This window comes from Etheostoma cragini, chromosome 5, assembly GCF_013103735.1.
Source record: "Etheostoma cragini isolate CJK2018 chromosome 5, CSU_Ecrag_1.0, whole genome shotgun sequence".
Lineage (NCBI taxonomy): Eukaryota > Metazoa > Chordata > Actinopteri > Perciformes > Percidae > Etheostoma > Etheostoma cragini.
In genome coordinates this window covers 11,855,292-11,875,438 of record NC_048411.1, presented here as the reverse complement: position 1 = coordinate 11,875,438, position 20,147 = coordinate 11,855,292, and the positions used below count along the sequence as shown (strand labels likewise).

The 20,147-nt window shown below is 39.1% G+C and overlaps 1 protein-coding gene across 7 annotated transcripts in view; it reads left to right on the top strand.

The window, feature by feature from the left end:
• Positions 1-1,819: 1,819 nt before the first annotated feature.
• The window catches only part of clip1a (CAP-GLY domain containing linker protein 1a), a 24,547-nt gene continuing 6,219 nt past the window's right edge, over positions 1,820-20,147 (top strand). For 4 of the 7 annotated variants that reach the window (XM_034870985.1, XM_034870984.1, XM_034870982.1 and 1 more), the window contains exons 1-17: positions 1,820-1,990; positions 6,184-6,468; positions 7,201-7,760; positions 8,182-8,306; positions 8,396-8,612; positions 8,702-8,899; positions 9,028-9,119; positions 9,395-9,455; positions 11,836-11,940; positions 13,299-14,207; positions 14,425-14,541; positions 14,905-14,962; positions 15,083-15,166; positions 15,282-15,438; positions 15,559-15,724; positions 15,931-16,146; positions 17,329-19,782. In XM_034870985.1, the coding sequence (XP_034726876.1) occupies positions 6,378-6,468; positions 7,201-7,760; positions 8,182-8,306; positions 8,396-8,612; positions 8,702-8,899; positions 9,028-9,119; positions 9,395-9,455; positions 11,836-11,940; positions 13,299-14,207; positions 14,425-14,541; positions 14,905-14,962; positions 15,083-15,166; positions 15,282-15,438; positions 15,559-15,724; positions 15,931-16,146; positions 17,329-19,782 (5,610 nt within the window). In that variant the 5' untranslated portion in view covers positions 1,820-1,990; positions 6,184-6,377. Of the gene's footprint in view, positions 1,991-2,381; positions 2,569-6,183; positions 6,469-7,200; positions 7,761-8,181; positions 8,307-8,395; positions 8,613-8,701; positions 8,900-9,027; positions 9,120-9,394; positions 9,456-11,835; positions 11,941-13,298; positions 14,208-14,424; positions 14,542-14,904; positions 14,963-15,082; positions 15,167-15,281; positions 15,439-15,558; positions 15,725-15,930; positions 16,147-17,328; positions 19,783-20,147 lie in introns of those variants that run through there. The other 3 variants (XM_034870983.1, XM_034870986.1, XM_034870989.1) reach the window with 3 other exon arrangements.

Here is a 20,147-nt window from a genome sequence, read left to right as displayed (position 1 = left end):
GCTGGCATCGTTCCGTTTGAAGATACACCAGAGTACACTGAAGTGGCTGAAGCCACAGGGACATACCTTAGGATCAGAGACTTGCTTAAAAGTTCCCCTCGAAATTTAGCAAAAAAAAAATAACAATGTACTGGCTATATTTGGAACACAAGAATACATTGATATTTTTTTAAACAAACTTTTATTTTCATGACCATCCTGTCAAGCATGTTTTTAGAAGTCTATTTTGTACAAAGTTGAATGTCTGTGCTGTGTATATACATTTGATCTGCAAACCTACAAAGGAGGGACATCAATTGATGTTGCAACAACAGTAGTTTTTAAGTTTTGACCAATAAGTCTGTTTTTTGTAACAGTATCATGCTTTTTATTTTATTGTAAAATTTGTGAAATGGTCATTTCTTGACATGTAATAATTTTAATACCATGATGTTTAAATGGCTTTTTCCATTTTCATTCTACTTAAATTACTTAAAATCCATAAGTAAATTTGCTTTCGCTTGCTTGAGTGTGTTATTTCGTCTGGCAGCCACGGCTAGATGTGGGTTTGATTTCATTTAGCTGTATGTTGATAGCACAGATGGTGTAGTTGAGTGTTAAACCATCTTTAGCAGTTTAGTGACCAAGTTGACCCACCTTCCTTCCTAAAATCATCTCCGTACTGATTTAATGCACATTGTCAAAATTTGCATGTAATTGGAACTACACTACAACAATGTGTATCTTGTCCCTGGGACCTTAGAAACCTTGGTCTACATTTTGTCTTAATAGATTTATATCGCAGCTAAAATAAAGATCATTGACCCGTTTTAAACTCATCTGCAAGCCAAAGAACATCAAACAGCTTAAAGACGCTATAGAGGCTAGCTGTGTCAATCAGTCATGGGTAGGCAGTTAATAAAATAGTTGCCTGGTGTGTGTTATCTTTTGGCTGAAAATGTGATGAAAATTACTTTTCTAACACATTCAGGTTGACTTGCAATTAGTTTTGGAGCATGACAATTTGTATTTCTAATACTTTTTACATATCAAGTAGAGAATATTTATCCTATTGCTAGCAGAAAAAAAAAAGTCAAATGTTATGTCAATTGTGTTTCTTTGTCCATAGTCCAAACTAATAGCATTTAACAGTAAACCCCAACACTCACGTAAACACAGAATAATTGTTAATTACTTGCATACATGCATACAAGACACTTCCATACAGCACACTTATTAAATTATACATGCTCTTGTTTCTGAATTAACCTTCGTTATCTAACCCACTGCAAAGTAATGTGTAACAGATGGTATCTGGGATGGTCTACACTCCCACCTTTTGTAATAAAGCTATTACATTGCAGGCCTAAACTCAGGACTTTAAATTCAACTTTTTTTATTCTGTTGGTCTTTATAGTCAAAATAGACATTAAGTCACATTTTGACAATTGGATTTAAATGCTGTAGTTATTTTTTCTAAATTCTGACTTTATTTGCATAATTCCAACTTTTCTATTAAAAAAATCCTCAAATTCTGCTATTTAGTTTGTTAAAATAAAAATAAAAAACTGAGATTAATCAAGCATGGATTCAATATGTTCCAATCCTAAACATTCACAGAGTTGTTTGGGGTTTACTTCTGTACTTACGCGTTGTATGCTTGATTTATAACATTGTTTGATGGTATTTGAACTGCTCCACGGTACAGACCTGTACCTTTGCCAGCACTAATATGACCATATTCTATCTTAATGTGGCGCCCTTTAATTTCCCAATTGTACCTGTAAAGTTGTTTTGTCTGGACATTGTTTTGTGCGGGAGTGTTCCATCTTACTGAACAGATCATCTTTGGTCGGCACTTAAAGTTGACGTTTCCCTCGGCCGTTGGACAGACAGCTCTACACTGGGCTGTGCCTACCCGTGACTAATCCCAGTCGTCGTGGTTCCCCACTTAGCTAGCAGCTCTGTGTGTTTTTACTGAGAAGACGCAGGCTGGACAGAAACATATCAGGTCAGTATTAGCTAACGTTAGCTCACGCCTAGGTCATGTATTTCCGTAAATGTGCGTGTCATTGTGCTGCTGATAAACCAGGAAACTAACCGCATGTGAAAGTTGTCCGGGTAGTGTAGACCTTACTTGAGGCGTTAGTTTAGCTAGCTATCGAACCTACCGTTAGCTAACCAGCCCTTCTTCTGGTCCCCACCACCGGTTCGGGCCTCACTGCTAACGTTACTTAGCAACTAATCACGTATGTTCTTATTCTTAAAATTAACAGAGTGTGATTCCTTTTTAGCTGGAGAGGTGACAGTACAGTCAACAAACCGCTTATTACAACATCATACAGCAAGCTATATTTACAGGTGATCTAATCTGTAACAATTTGCCAACTTGTAGCAGCAGTGTTCCCTACTGGAGCTTCGATGACATTGCGGAGACTTTTGGACTAGTGGGACTTGCTTCAGTCGCTATGCTTAGCCTAACGTTACCACAGTGGTCAGTCAGTGGGTTATTCGGCTGGTTGAACATGTTGATGGTACCGGGTATAAACAGGATATTGTCTCACTAGATACGTCGATTTAGCTACAAAGGTAAAATAACTGCTTTTTTTTTTTTTTTAAGGCTACACTTTTAACGAACCAGATGTGCCACCTCATCGAAGTTAAAAGGCCAATTCGTTTCCAAAACCATAAGATTACTTGCTTAACTGGACATGTAACTGTTACGCGGTGTAAAATGTGTCAGTGAAGCCACTGAAATAGTTGTTTCAGTATTTGAACTTTTTGAGGTTTGAAGGTGTGACTTAGGCATTTATGATTAAGCCTTTCTGCTTCATACAAAAAGCAGTTGAACTAGTTTGGAATGACTAACAAGACTTAAGGTTTAATGGGTTTAAATCTTAGATTTGCAAAGGCAATACCACTTGAAACTTCGAAATTCCTGTGTTTCTGCTAGTCTTTGAACTCCATATGGGATGTATAAGAGAATGGCTAACATAAGTGAAGTCAGACCAAAGTAATTATAAATTGGTCACTTTACAGAATTCTAATATTTTGTATGTGTATCATCTAAGTTATCAGCCCACTGGAGTGAAAAACATGATCTATGTTTTTACATTAATATTATGTAATACACACCATAGTTGGTTCAAAAGGCTCTATTAGTTCTGTAAAATCTGGATTTTACATTGGGGCTGCAGTGGAAACCTTGACTACGCAACCATGCAAGCTATTACTTCAGGTCTCAGTTATGTCTCGTCACAATTGTAAGTGGCAGATCTGTGGAGGACAGGGCAGTGTTGACATAGAAGGTAGGTTTTAATGTCCACCTGTGGATAATGTAGGTTGTTTACTTGTTAACAGGTGAATCTGTATTCAGACACAGAGGTCACAGGATGCTTATAGCTCTTATTCTGGGCTCACGTCCTGTTAGTGCTTTTTTCACATGGGCCTCTGTCAGTGCTAGCAGGGTTCTATACAATCATCACAGCAGATGTTTCCTCAAAAAGGAAGAATCAGAGCTCAATTTAGCCTTGTGATGACAAAAGCAATCGTGTAGAAGTAAGGGGTACATCAGTGAGTACACATCTGAAGGCGTAAAGGCATACTAACAACTAAGGCTGTAGACTTAGACCAATCAGGAACAGCTGGACTTGCTGTAAAATCTTTCCAAGTAAACATGTTTGTAGTTCAATATCAGTAATGTCAGTGACTAATATTAGCCTGCTGAAAAACCATGGAATAAAGCCTGTTGTAAGTGTTTAACCAGTGACACCCTCCCATCAGTTAACAAATACTTGGGATGAGGAAATAGATAGAGATTTTACTTTTAATACCAAACACACAAGCAGATTCCATTAACGTCTGTATCCTAAGTGGTTTTGCACTCTGCAGTCAGCAAGCTATGCTTAACTGGCAGCACTGTGCCCTGCACAGTCAGCTAGTTAACTATGTAGCAGTGTTATGAAGATATGCATCTACAGATTACCAACATGGAAGTCATTGTGTCATTGCAGTCATTTTGAGAAGTAGATTAAATCTCAGTTCTGTTTTTGAGGCTTCCATCATGTACCCATTTCAATTTGTTTATTTACATCAGAACAAAATGAAACCAGACTATCATCTAATCATTTTATTAATTCTGTTAAACGTCTGCAGAACATTGATAGTGGCTTTCTTCCAGGCTGCAGATTAGAGTAAAAAAAAATTTACTTTGCTGTAGTAGGAAGTTCTCCAGACTAAGTGGATCATTTTCAGCTGACTGCTTTAGCTCACCAGTCGGAGCTGAAACATCCTCCATCAGTGCTCACAAGACACTCGTAGTAAAGCCCGGTAATGTTCTACTAAGACAGCATAAAGAAATAGTTTTTCAGAAAACACTTCTTGTCTAATTAAACAGGCTTGTGGGTTAATCAGACTAGAAATTAATACAATTGGTTACATTTTTAACGTGTCCCTTTTTAGTTTTAGCCGTTGAAATGCTTCCTTAGTCCGACCTCCTCTTGACAGGAGGGCACTAATCAGTGTTATTCAAAGGCACAGTGGGAGAAAACTGGAACGCTGCATTTGAACTAGGTCACTGCCGCCTGATGGCCACTCGTTATTATCTGCTGAGAAATATCTGGAGGGTGTGTGACAGCGTATCATCTGGGTTGTTTCAGTGAACCTACTACTTTAGTACTAGTACTTTAGCTCTTAGGCCCTTTTAAGGAGTGAAAGGTATGTTCGCGTGACACTGTTGAACAAGATCTGTATTAAATTTCTACCCGTTGTGAGATCAGATCAAGGATTTTTGCTGACTTAAAAGTGACTCAACACTTTGCAGGAGAGGGGTTTTGTTACATTTTTGTTACTCTACCCCAGGATCCTGAAAGTGTTTGAAATTATTGCTATTGACAGAGAATAATTAAAGCATTTATCTTGATATTATCCAATTTATTACATAAACTGAACCCATATGGCCTGTGGTAATATTCAGGATAACTAAAATTACTGCTTTGATTGACTGGCACGCAGTGTGTAACATTGTGGTTGTGTGAAAATGATTCAGTTATACAATCCTAGTCCTCCTTATTAGTCCAAAAAGTAAGCTCTCTGTTCTCACCTGTAGAGCGCTAACACAAATTTCAGGGACATAACATACTGTACCTAAACCTTGGTATCAAAATCTATCCAAGAGGTGCTGTTCTTTAACTCACTAGCTCATGGAATTCATTTAAAAAATGTATGTCAGTTTTATGCTTATCTAACTTAACATAATTTTTGATAATAATAATTGATAATCACTACATTTTTACCAAATGTAAGGTGGCAATATGGCATCATCATAGTCACAGTTTTTACACATTCCAGTCCTTTTTTCCAGCTTGCTTATATGTGGTTTGCTTTTACTGAATGTGGTCAAGCATCAGTCTTTGGTGTCTTAGACTTTCTGTGCACCTGTTCTGGAGAGATCATGTTGGTGTGATGCAACCCTCCACAAAAATGCTACAGATCTGACAGTAGATTGGCCTGAAAATCAAAGCGTGTCAGTATTTTGTCTGTAGCTTTGCTCGTTTGTTGTAATTAGTTTAGGTAATAGGTGGATTAAAAACCTATCATGATGCCACACTAAGTCGTATTTTGTCATGTTGTCAAACTACCAACAACGGGGGGCATGTTCAAATGGTAGGCTGCATTCAGCCAATCAGTTTCTGTGTTGAGGTAATCTGACAAACAGGATAATCTGCTGCTGCTAATGGTGGTCTTGTTTCTAAAGTAATCCTGTTTTAGAAAAAGCTGCCAACCAGATTTACATTTTTTTTATTTTATTTTTATTTTTTTTAATCCCAGAATTGAGATTGAGTGAGACTGTTTGGACTACTGCATGTTTTGTGGTCAAGGTCACAGATGAAGTGTTCGTGAAACACAGACTGCATATCGGCTGGTCTTTGACACAGTATTTTTAGGTCTTAACTGTGACGTGGTGTGTGTTGAGGAGCTTGTTGTCAAAACAGAACCGAAATGCTGCCACTAACAGAGCACCAAAAACAAAGTCAATGACCATGACCTAAAGGCATATCTATACGTGCTATTTTAAAGTTTACTCCAAATTAAATTATTGCTGTCACTGCAAGCACAGGAGAGGCAGGAAAAGACACCCAATAGTACATTTACTTTTTGATTAATTGATTAAGAAGTAATGTTTCATATTTTTCTTCCAAACAGGGTCCTTTTTGTGGGCAGCACTCTTTCTCCCTCCTCCTGGTTTTTTTGTTTTGATTTTTTGGGTCTAATTTTGGTGAAGAGAAAGAAACTTTGCCGTAATAGAGCTGCAACTTGTTTTTTTTGATGGTCTGGGGTCAGTCTGTACCCACCGACGGACACAAGCCTTTTGAGTCTAAGGGATCACTGGCGGAAACATGAGCACAGCCAGGCCCAGTGGGATCAAAGGGCCCAGCAAGATAGCTAGGCCACCTGGGACAGCGGCCCCCAAGACCAACCCCAGCACAGGTAAGAATCTGCCCCTCTACAGCTTCTTCAACCTTTGGTGAACATGTATGTAATGGTTGCCTTTTTTTCTTCTTTTTTCGTTGTTGTCAAAGTCGTTTCATGTGGGTATCGTCAGTTTTTTTCACTACAACAAAATCTATTACATCAATAAATTTATATCAATCTAATAATATAATGTACTGTATATCTTAACATCCTGTTAAAATATGATTATATAGGATGGTGATAACAATATCTGTTATCTATCCTCTTTTGATAGGGAAATTGTACAGCTTAATATTGTATTAGTTAGCTTAGGGTTGCAGAAAGGGCTCACAGTCCTATATGCAAAGCAAGTGACTATTTTGTATAGTGCATTGGAGATGGCAATAAGGGGATCTGGGCATGACAGCACTACAATTTTACTTTTTGCCAGAAGTACTAATTTCTATAAGAATAGAGTTAAAACCATCTTTTGAAACATTTAGCCTACATTTCTCCAGCCACAAAAATATTATTCTCTGTAAAATTATATTTGAATACCCAAACAATTGGATTGGATGTCATCTAGAAATGTTTACATTTTTAAGATGGTAAGTGAAAATAATTAAACGGAGGAAGATTAAATTGTCATTGTATGATCTGGACATTTAATGGATCTTGCAGTGTTTTGCACTGCATTGGTGACATTTGTCTGTCACACACAAGTCAGTTATTCAATGGATCTGTTCTTTCTCTCTTCTTGTTTTTTAGCAGGAGTTAAAGCTGCCGCGGCCGACAAATCAGCCGCAAGTGCTAGTGGAGGAGATGCTGGGGAGAGTGCTGGGGAGAACTTTCAGATTGGGGAGCGAGTATGGGTAAATGGGAATAAGCCAGGCTACATACAGTTTTTGGGAGAGGCACAGTTTGCTCCCGGCCAGTGGGCAGGGATTGTTCTGGATGAGCCAATTGGGAAGAATGATGGGTCAGTGGCAGGGGTGCGCTACTTCCAGTGTGAAGCCCTGCGAGGAATTTTTACCCGCCCATCCAAGTTGTCCCGAACAGAGGGCGAGGCTAATGGAACTGAGACAGCACCCCCCTCCCGTGCTGCATCACCCACTCCTTCAGTTAGCAGCGTATCCTCGCACACACCTGCCCCAAAATCAACATCACCTACCACTGCAACCAAGAAGGCCTCCTCCACTACACCAGCTACGCCAGCCACACCATCCTCCAACCTCCCAAGCACAAACAGTGAATCTGTTTCCAACCTCTCAGAGACTGGATCTGTCAAAAAGGGGGAAAGAGAGCTGAAGATGGGTGACAGAGTATTGGTAAAATTTGTTTACATTGTCTAACAAACTTTACCTTTTTTCTTTGCCCGGATATTCTAGCGTATAACTAACAGAACCATCCTCATTTATTTTTTTTTTCAATGTAGTATTCCTCAAATGTTCACCTCTGATTCAATAGATGTAATGGTACTCACAGTTTTTGCAATTGGTTCACCACTACCAAATGTAAAAATACCATAATTAATTAAACTGTTGAATTAATCAATTAAAAGAACAAAAACCATGTTTGTTTTCACATGTTCGGATTTTGGCTTCATTTTGTTCAAAGCTGGTACATGTTTCTGTTGCTTTGATGGAATTATCTCACTCAGGGTTCATTGCAAGGCAAAGCCGATTACTGTTTGGGCGTCTTTAATCTGTTGAGATTAATGTCAGCTAATGTTTGGTGTTTTCTTCCCAGGTTGGCGGTACAAAGGCAGGAGTGGTACGTTTCCTTGGAGAAACAGATTTTGCCAAAGGCGAGTGGTGTGGTGTGGAATTGGATGAGCCCTTAGGAAAGAATGATGGGGCAGTGGCGGGCACAAGGTACTAAGCCACTGGATCTGTAAATAACAAAAAACATTGTTACACTATGACTTCCATCATCAGGATTGTATCCCATTATGTGTCCCCAGATATTTTCAGTGCCAACCCAAGTATGGTTTATTTGCTCCAGTGCACAAAGTCACACGCATTGGCTTCCCTTCCACCACGCCAGCCAAAGCAAAAACAACGGTTCGGAAAGTGGTGGCCACACCATCAGGGCTGAAGCGAAGCCCTAGTGCGTCCTCCATCAGTACCATGAGCTCTGTGGCATCCTCTGTCAGCGCCAAGCCCAGCCGCACAGGCCTGGTGAGACATAGAAACACTCAGTTTCATCTGTTCTCTAATGCTGCGCTTACTCACCTGTCTGACCTTGCTTGTATTCTTTCTCTCCATAGCTAACAGAGACATCATCACGGTATAATCGTAAGATTTCAGGCACCACAGCCTTGCAGGAGGCCCTAAAGGAGAAGCAGCAGCACATTGAGCAGCTAATGGCTGAGAGGGACATGGAGAGAGCTGAAGTTGCCAAGGCCACTGGCCATGTTGGAGAGATGGAGCAAGAAATTGGCCTGCTGAGGGGTGATCAGGAGCAGGTCAGCTCAACAAGTGGTTCAGTAATAACACTCTGCATCAACCTCCTGTTGATCCCAAATACCTCTACATTGATTTTTATTGATTTTTATTTTATTTGTTCAAACCATAATCTACTTTTGTCTTGAAGATGGAGGCCAAGATGGATCAGTTACGTGCCTTGGTAGAAGCTGCAGACAAAGACAAAGTGGAGCTGCTGAATCAGCTGGAGGAGGAGCGTAGGTAAGGATTCCCAGAGATATGACTAGTCAAAGACACACAGTCACCCATGACAGTATTGTTATAATATCTATTTTCATTTCATGTGGCCAGCTTTGAGAAAATGGCAGCTAAGATAATGCTGTTCTAATATTAGTCTTATGAAGTCCTAAAGAAAGAGCTGTGACTGAGTTGGCTTAACCTTTCTCTTGATCATTGTTTACCCATGGTTGTTAGTTCCCCAGTTATATTGAAACAACAAAGAGGCTTCAGTAAGATGATTTTATTCTGTTGAATAGGAAGGTGGAGGACCTTCAGTTCCGTGTAGAGGAAGCTTGCATTACCAAAGGAGACCTAGAGGTAAATGCACAACACCGATCCACACCATTGCAACTCACACTTTTATAAAAAAAATTATTTGTGGTTGAAAGCAAAAAATTGTCACTTCTGTAATATAATAACGGAATGTCAAGTCAAAAGATGCTATTTTTATTAAATAGAAAATATGTTATTGTTATGTTACAACATTTGTCCCACTAATTTTAAAATCTACATTTTAGTATTATGTCAGCGGCAGCAGTTGCCCCTGTCACCCTGAATCTTGATTTCCTTTTTTTTTTTAATTTAACATCAGTGTGTCTCCTTGGGTGCAGGTCCAATGCAATTTTAAAATTGCACAAGATTAACTGGTATCCCTTGTCATAAAGTTACAGTTGAGTCCAGACAGCATTTGCATTATCTCTTGTTCATGTTAGCATCGGGAACTACCTGCTCTGCAGTTACAGTAGGCATGTTTGCATTGACCGTTTACTACTGCCTTTTCATACTTTTTCCTTCACATAATGTTATAGAGTAATTTTAATACAGTAGGCTGATTACTCATTGTCTTCTTCTCAAGTGAGTCATGTTTTCATCCAAGGTATGCAGAGTATTGGGCCCAGGGGTATCTGTTTTCATATCTGATAAAAGGGTTTGTTATTTATTCCACAGTGCTACACAGGGGACCATCTCAATTACCCCGAAGGCACCCACGCTCAAAATAGATGTTTTAAATTAACGGCTACAGGGTTAGAGTATCCCTTTATCTTCTTTTTAAACTTGTATACTAACAGTTTGACGGCTTACTGACAGCTGGATTTAGTTAAAACGTGCATGCAGCTTAAAAGACACGAACAAAAAACAATCCTAATAGGCCAAACTCAAAAATGCTTTGTTGACTTCAAGCTGTTGAAGGTGTACTAATGTTGTGTTATAACCCTCGGTGCCTCCCTGTTTATTGATGTGATGTTATTGCTTCTTCTTCCTTCTCTTTCTCGTCTTTCGTGTTGGTCCAGTGCTCAGCATGGAACCACTGGAGAAGCTCCCTTGTCATTCCACTGTCCAGTCACAGACACAAATTCAGTTTGCCCATTGCAACTAAAAGGGGAATAACACTCAGCTTAAGAATTCAAATGTAATTTTCATACAAAGATAAGATGTGCCAGGTTACATTGTAGTTTATACCTACTCCACAGGCAATGAAAAGTGGGTCCATAAAAGTAAGCTTACATTCGAAGTACTCAGAAAATGTACAGTGAGCCCTAAAATGTTTTTAATTTTTTTTTTTTTTTATAGATTCATAATCACATGATTCTCGACTCATTCATTACATTTGAATGTGGGATATTATTTAGTCAGGCATGATGATGCATTTTGTCAGATTGTATCAATGGGAGACCTAATGTATACTTTTTTTTTTTTTAATTAGTACTATTCCCCTTTTTCTTTTTTTTAAATGACACTTTTACACACACTGGGTAACATGTAAGACGAGAAGCACACAATTGTACCAGGAAGTGCTTCAGTAAGTTACCATAACACTTATTCATAGCATACAATAGCAAGAATAAAATGGGGATGCTTTCTTTCTTGAGCCCAACAGCCTGAGCTTTTGCGTTACTGATTGATTTCTGTTAAGTTGGTCATAAATCCTGCACATGGTGGTCTGATAGCTGCTGGTTTCTTATACAATACTTCCTATACATTGTTGACAATGGCGTAATCACCAAAGAGAGAAAGCAGTATGGTTATTGATAATTCTACAGGCTTTATTAGTTTACCAGTGTAAAATCCAGACATAATGTGGATTTATGTTTATACACAATAAATGCAGAAATTTGTATTTATATTTTTATTGTTAAATCAATATGACAGTCCTACAACATGAGATAGTTTCTGTATGATATAATGCCATGAAGTATAGGGGTCAGGAAATGGTCATTTCTTCTTTCTCTCTATGATGTGGTGGAGTCATTTTATCTAATTTCTTGCTGGCGCATTATCAAGTTTTCTATGTATCGTAACTATCAATGTGCTTTGTCCTCCAAGTGTTAATTTTGCATGGTTACTTATAAACTGCCTCCATCAACATACTCATTACGCATATCTAAAACACAAGGCCCCCTCTTTTGTTGCTTGTACTGTATTTCCCACCATTCTTTCACAACATTACCTGTGTGCAGCTGTTTATGGCACAGCCTGAAAGTTCTGCATGGGGTGTCCTCCCATTTTTACTCATCCATCACTTTCCACCCCCACTCAATACTCTTTCCCCTTTCCTCCAAATACCCATACACACATACCATTATCCAAACCCATCCATCCTCCCCTCTCTGTCTCACTCCCCTCTCTGTCTGCATTGGGCTGGCATGTGATGGTGGCACTGGTGTGTTCTCTTCCTCTCCCCCTTGTTTACTAACAGACGCAGACCAGACTGGAGCATGCCCACATTAAGGAGCTTGAACAGAGCCTACTCTTTGAAAAGACCAAAGCTGAGAAACTCCAAAGAGAGTTAGAAGACACTAGGGTAATGAATTCTGCTCTGCAGTGTGCTGCGTTGGAAAAGCGTGCCTTTGCCAGGAATAGGGCCAAAAAAAATGTTGAAAGGGGTACAGATAGGTGCTGGGCAGCAATTGGAGCTTTGCTTGGTATGAGCTTGTGGTTAACCCCACAAATGCATTCTTCAGTGTTCACATATGAAAAATTATACTCCTCATTTGATGACACACAATAAATCAAATAATATACTAATGCGTATATTAGGCTCAAATCAGTCCATTCAGCATAACGTTAGATTTGCAAACTCACTATCCCAATTTGTGGTGCTACAGAAAAACCTTTTAACGATTTTTGAAGTGTTCTCTTCCCGCACATATTAAACTGATACACTAAGCATTTTACATAACAAGTATACATTTCTATTACTACCACATGCGTCTTTCAGCTGTCCCAAGTGACTCTTTTACTTGTACTATTTTCCAACAAGTTACCCAATCCAAACCCACTATTGCTTTACTGGTATCACTGCTTAACCAAACAGACAAACCTTTCCCTTGTCCCAGCTAATCATTTGCTCAGTTATTCTGTGTTCTACTTCCCCAGTCCTTCCCAGCATCCATTTGTCCTGCTTATTTGGTGTCCCTTCGTTTTAAAAACAAAGAAAAACACCTGCTCCACCTCCCAGACTATGCATTCTCGTGTTCCCCTAGGGTACCATAGCCATAAGTGGCTTCAGGAAAAAAAAAACTCTATAGTTTCAGAACCATAGTTTCTACAGGTTCTTTTTTTTTAACAATTATTTTATCAAGATTATTTTGATTTTGCTTAAATGATTCAATTAACCAGCAAGTTGAAGCCACAAAAAGAGATCCACATTTGAGAACATTGGAATAAACAATAGATTTGGAACATAGATAGGATAACTAAAAAAATAATAGAACATGTCAATTGCTCCCAAGAGTTTCTTAGTTTACACCTCTACTAAATCATGAGGTCAAAAAACGTATTAATTCAGTGATTAAGAGTGTTATTGTAATGGATGGTGGAAAATACTTACACACTTCTATAGCTCCATACATGCTTTGATTGTTCACATCCATTTTTTTGGACCATACCGTTTCTAGCCACAAGAGGTCAGTATAATACCTTGCTTTTGGGACCAATGTTTTTATGCCATCATTATTAAGCTAGCAAATGAGCAGTTTCTCTGTCAGAAACTTTGAGTTTTACTATTACCAAGGGTCTTGTTGTCTATAATTGCAAATTACCAATAGGCTTTTCATTTGTTCAGTAAAAGTATGATTAAGTCTTTAACACACTTGTTAGTACACAGTGCTTCAGTATGTTAGACACATCTTTTAAAATATAAGGTTTCTGTTGTTTAAGGTTGCTACTGTGTCGGAAAGATCTCGTATTATGGACCTTGAGAGGGACCTTTCGCTGCGAACAAGAGAGGTTGCAGACCTGCAGCTGCGTCTTGGAACCCAACAGGGCTCTGAGGACTCAACCTCTACTGTTTCTCCCCTTATGGATGAAATAAACTCTCTGAGAGATCAGTTGGCTTCCCAAGAAGCTAAGCAGAAAGAAGAGCTGAAAAAGTACAAGGAGAAGCTAGAAGCTCAAGAAAAGACCCATAGTGAGGCAGCTGCCCAGGTTCAAGCTACATCTGTAAGGCTCTCTGGTGACAACGAGCAGTTGCAGATGCGCTTAAGCCATGCTGAGAAAGAGAATGCTGACATTATTGAACTGTGGCGTTCCAAGTTGGAGTCTGCCATTGCCTCTCACCATCAAGCCATGGAGGAGCTAAAGGTGTCCTTCAGCAAAGGCTCAGGTGCCCAGACAGAACAACTTATCGAAACCAAAGGTGCTCTAGAGAAGCTGAACGTAGAACACAAGTTGGCTCTCGAGGAGGCTGGAGCTAAACATGAGGCTGATGCTGCAGCTTGGATTCAGGAGAAGCAGGCACTGAAGGCACAGCTTTTGTCTTTGATTGAGGACAAGGAGCGACTGGAGGAGTCCCTACGGTCCAGTGTTGAAAGAGTAGAGGAGCAGCACCTTGTGGAGATGGAGGATGTTCTCGGAAAACTTCATGCTGCTGAACTTAGGGTGAAGGAGCTTGAGGAGAAAGAAGGGATTTTGGCACAACAGGCCCAAGACAGGGACCGACAAACCAAAGAACAGATGTCAGAAATTGTGGCTCTACGCAGCCAAGTAGCACAAAGTAACCAGGAGCTTGTGACCCTGAACGGTCGATTAGAGATGGTTCAGAACCAAGGGAACAACCAGGGTGCTATGGTGAGTTCTTCTTCACATCCTGACCATTTCATACTTAATGCTTCCCATTTTCAGTTTGTCATGTTTGAGAGAAGCAGGTTCCCTATGTATTCTGTCAAGTTAGTATGGCATTTCTGGACAGTGATTGTCAATCATTGTTTTGTTTTGATGTGCAATTTTCTTTGCGGTTTGCTTTTTCTCTTTTGTCCATTGAATTTTTACTGGGCATGTGCTATAGGTTAGTGAATTGAGCTCACGGTTGGAGGGCCGACAGCAGGAAGTCCTCTCTTTACAGCAGAGTCTGACGACTGTACAGCAGGAGAAGGACGTCCTGGAACAAGAGCTTGGAGGCCTGGTAAGGTTTAGGACTTAATTTTGGATGTGGCTACAGTAACTCTTTTGCGTTGTGATGGTCAAGTTTTTGTGATTGTGAAGTCACTGTTTTTTTTCATGTTGTTTCTTAACCCACCTTGATCATGTCTTTGGCATTTCCAATTGCAATTCCTTGTTACTTATCCGCCTACATACATACATACATACATACATACATACATACATACATACACACACAGTTACGGATATCTGCAATGAGTTCATATGTGTTTTAACAATAAGCTGATTTATCAGTTGGTCTCATGTCTAAAAATAATTAGAATGCTGTACCTGCTTACATTTATCTATTGCAGAAGAAATTGATGTGAAAGTGTTTTCCCCACAGAAACAAAGGTTAGCTGAAAGCACAGAGGAGCGGACTAAATCATCAAACACTATGCAAGGTAAATGACAAACTATTCCATAAACTCAGTTAGTAAATCCCCCCTTTTCCATGCCACTAATTGATCTCTTTCAGTTTATAAAGGCTTATAGGATGTAAAGTGGCATTTTTCTTTTTGCAGAAACACTTGAGAAGCTCCGCAACAAAGAAGAGCATTGCACGTCTCTGACCACAGAATCAGAGTCTCTAAGAAGTCAACTTTCCGGTGAGAACTGCATTTTGTGTTTTGTAAAATGTTCAGTGTATATAGTATGTTTCTTTCTTTCTGGTAGAATAATAACCTTAGAACCTGTGAACAATCTCTTCTTGTCTTAACTTAGTGCTAGAGAGAAAGCTGAAGGCTGCAGATGAAAAGCTTGATCAGCTTTCAAAGGACAAATACAAGCTGGAAAATGATATTTCAGACATGATGAAGACATCTGGTGATAGTTCAGTACAGCTGACCAAAATGAATGAAGATCTCATACAGAAAGAAAGGTACCACTTAATTTCGAAAAAAATATACTAATCATGTCGTAATCGGATACTTATTTCCCAATGACATTCCATGCTGTAGTCTTTTTATCTAACCTATTCTCTTTATTTGTCATCACTCAGGAGGCTTGAAGAGTTACAGAGTCAACTATCGGAGGAGAAGGAGAAGGTGGTGCACTCGAATGAACAACTCCAGCAGGAACAGTCGCGCAGAGAGCAGGAACTGAAAGAGACCAGAGATACACATCAATCTCAAATAAGTAGCCTTCAGGACAAGATCGCCAACTTGGTTAGTATTGTTGGGCATTGACAAAAAAAAATAATTTGTGTTTAAGAATTAAATCTTAGATCCTTTAAGACTTATAATACATCATTTTTATAGACATTCACATGTGTAACACAAAAATCTTCCACTTTCACTTTAGTGTGTCCTTTGGTCACTGGCTACATTAAAACAGATACAAGTTATTGTTTTTCTGATCTCTTGTTTTCTAGGAGAAGACTGTTAAACAGGGTGAGACTCTGGTTGAGGAGCTCAAGGCCTCACAGGAGAAATCCTTGTCTCAGGCGTCAGAGGTCCATGTGAAGGAACTTGAGGTTCTGCAATGTCAGGTTGACAAGTGGAAGCAGGAGCTCTCCTCCTCCACGGACAAAACCCAGGAGCTGGAGAAGTTAGTATCTGAGCTGCAGCCATACAAGGAACAGGTTCAGGTAAGCACAAACCCTCGAAGGTACACACAACATACATACAAGGTAGTTGAATCAGTATGTTTTCACAAAGGTTTCAAACAAATTTTCTGCCAGGAAATGTTTGATGTAAAAGGTAATTTTATGTATTACTAATTTAACAAATGTTAAATCGCTGAAAAGCAGTAGGGCAAAATTTTGCCTATGCTGTTTGTAAATGAAAATATGATAACCTAAAATCAAACAGCTGTCCCTCAAACCAGTTGGATGTCAAAAACATCACCTTACAGGCGTTTCCCCAGTTAATACACTAAAACATCAAAGTTGTAGGATACAATATGTAACTGTAAGAATTTACCATCGGTGATTCATTTCTATTATCATCAACATTTTCACTCTTAATTACTGTCACTGAAATTATTTGTGGTGAGTTTTTCATTTCCCCCCCAACAAAGTCTAATAACCTCGTTTTCATATTCATCTTAGCTCTTTATTGGATTGTGACATGGGCTATATGCTTGCAGGGGTATACCTGATTTTAAAGTTATGTTATTTATTTTAAGACAATTTATAGTTAACGGGTGAAATTGTTAAAATAAAAATAAGTTGAGTTGTGGCTGCTAAATGGATATCTATGCATTGGGTATGATTCAAGTTGAGTTTTGAATCATTAGTTACTATTTAGCTATTTATTAAAATTTTCTTTCAAATTACAGGAAGTGTACCCATGCTAGCATTGTTTATTAGCCTGATATTACATTTAAGTAGAACATTTTCCCTTTCTAAGAAAAGGTTGGACTTTACAAATCCAATATACAGTAATACACATGCAAAGTATTTGCAGTGTGGATTATTGTTATACTTGGATAATTCAAGCTGCTTAAGACGCTGCAAGTGATCATAGTCACACTCAAGCAGCCAGCAGCTAATTTGTTCTATATTTGTTGGCATCAATTTAATAAAATGCTAGTAAAAGTAAGGGCTGAAGTGAAAATGTTCCACCTTTTTATATTGTTGAAAGCCATTGTTGTGTAAGCTGTGGTGTGGTCTCTTGCCATTTTTATGCTCCTGCAACTTAACCTTTCCAATTGCATATCACTTATGTCCATATTTGCTTGGTTTATTTTTGGATTCATCTTACTTTTCCCTGTGTGTATATATATTCTCCTCGTTTTTTTTTTCTTTCTTTCATCTTTATTTCCCCAGTGTCTTTCTGCTGAGCTTGACTCCTACAAGCATGATGTTGAACATTTGTCCAAAAAACTGGAAAGGCTGAGTCTAGATCTGGAAAATATGAGTAAGGAAAGTGAGACTGTAAAGACTGAGAAAAGCAAACTGGAGAAACGGCTTTCAGATGTGCAGACTAAACTCTCTGCCCTTGAGATTAGTCACCAAGAGCTTTTAGTCCAGAATGAAGAACTGCTAATAACCAGAGATAAGCTTTCAAAACATCAAGAGGACCTACTTGCCAACAACAAGTGTGCCGATGAAGAAAGGATTTTATTAAGTAAGGAGTTGGAGAACCTGAAATATCTTCTTCAGGAAGTTCAGACTGAAAATAACCAGCTGAGAAATGCTAAAGGTGAAAACCAGGCTCAAATTGAGGAACTTCAAAGACAAAATTCAGAGAAGAATGACTTGCTCCTAAAGCTTCAGCAGGACATCCTGCTAATTGAGGCTAAAAAGAAGCAACTACATGACGATTATGAAAATGTTTGCAAAGTAAAACACCAGCTTGAAGACAACCTCAATGAAAGCAGGTCAAAGTTCACAAGTGAGAAGGACAATCTAATTTTAGAGAGAGATTCTGCAAGAAATGCCAAAAAATCTCTTGATGCCAAGAATGCAGAGTTGCAGGCAAAACTTAAGTCCTTGAACTTAGAAAAAGAAGATCTTACAATGAAGAACACCCAGCTGCAGGCCCTTACAGAAACACTGACAAATGAGAAGGTGGAGATGTCTTCTGAAATCAGTGCTGTCGTGTTAGCTAAAACGAGCCTTGAGACAGTGAAGGAAGAGCTCCAGGAGAAACTCAGTGTTACCAAGAAAGATTTAGAGAGCTCTGTTCGTCAATGTGATGAACTTAAAGCCTCCAAAATGAGCCTGGCCCAAATGCTGGAAGAGTTCAAGACAAGCAGTCAGGTCACTGATTCTGAGAGGCTTCACCTTCTGCAGGAGAAAGAAGCCTTACTTGCAATCCAAAGAAAAGTCTGTAATGAGAAGGAAGAGCTCCTTGGAGAGATAGACGAATTAAAAGAGAAGCTTACACACTCAACAGAACAACTTTCGAAGTCCAATGAGAAATTTAAAGAAGCATTATCATCTTTTGAGCAAGAAAAGCAAGCATTTCGCATTCAGAACTCTGAAATTGAGATGGCTCTACATGTTTTACGCAAAGAAAAGATGAGCCTGGATTCAGCACTAGAGCAGCAGAAGATGGATTATGAGCGATTGGCAGGGGAGAAGGGAGAATTGGAAGAGAAGCACACAAAAACCATATCTGAGACTAATGCTCTTTATCTTGAGCGCGATAAGCTAGCTAGTGATATCCGAACAAATAAGGACCAGTTGGATAGTTACTCCAGAGCTAATGACAGCTTTACTCAAGAGAAAACTCATTTAACAGCAATGCTAGAGGAAACCAAACGCCAGAAAGACAACGTTGAAGCAGAGATGGCCTCTTTGAAACAAGAAAAGGCTGACCTACAAAATGAACTGCAGAAACATAACTCTGATATTGAAATTCTTGAAAAGGGCAAAATCCAACTTGTTCAAGAGCACAGTAAACAAAAAATGGAGTTTGAGAAGGCTAATTCAGAGCTTGTTCAACAGGTTGATAATCTTACCAAAGATTGTCAGCGTCTGCAATTGTTGCAGTCTGAAGCTGACAACAAAGCACAGTCCTTGCAGAAAGAGAACCAGAGTCTGCTTCAGGAGATCCAAGAGTTAAAATGTCAGACTGACTCAATAACAGGGGCAAAGCACCTTCTTGAGATCCAGCTACAGGCGGAGTCCAGTGATCGGAATAAAGCAATATCTGACAAGGATGGTCTCTCCAAACAAATCCAGGAGCTGCAGAAATCGTTGTCAAACGTTTCACAAGAAAATAAAGAGATTTCTTCTAGCCTTACAAATGCTAATGAACAAAATAAGTCTTTTATGGTGGATATTGAGGCTTTGAAAATGCAATTGAAGCAGCGAGAGCAAGAAACTATTCAATTGATGGAAGATAAAAAACAGCTATTATCTAAGCTTGAGGATATAGGCAAGCAGATGACCGTCCTGATCACAGAGAAGGACAACCTTTTAGCTGGACAGTGTAAACTGGAGCAGACCATTTCTTCTCTCCATACAAGCAAAGAAAATTGGCATACCGAACAGTCAAAACTCCTTGGAGAGATAGATAAGTTGCTCGCTAGCCAGACAAAACTAGAGGCTGCTGTCAAGGACCTACAAATGGAAAAAGAAGTTTTGGAGAAGCAGTGCAAGAATGCTGGTGCGGAGTTGTCAGCTTCTGCCGTTGTGAAAGAAGAGATTTCCTCCAGCATCTCAAATCTAACCGCTCAGAAGGATGCCCTGCAGGTGGAGAGAGATGAAGCCACCCAGAAAATCAGGCAGCTGGAGTCTCAACTAAAAAATGCCATTTCTAAGCAGCTTGAGGTATTCCTCTTCCAGTAGTAATCACTGACACACATCCTGTAGAGTGGCTGGGGCTATGTCACCTTCTCACTGCATGCTTGCTGGTTTGTCCTTCCTTTCCTTTTTATTTTCGTGTCTAACGTTCATCTTCCATTCACTAACCGCTGTAAATTACCCTTAGCTGCCAGCCTTTGCCTGTGGGCTTATAACGTGATCTAGTACAAGGCAAAATTCTTGAGATTTTTTTGACTATGTACTTTAGGTCTAAGGTGATATTTGTCACACTCACCCTCTGATGGTGTTTCAGATTTAATTGGACTGCATATTTTATTTGAATAGACTAATAGATTTTCCATAAATAGTTTTTTTTTTAATTTATAGCTCCA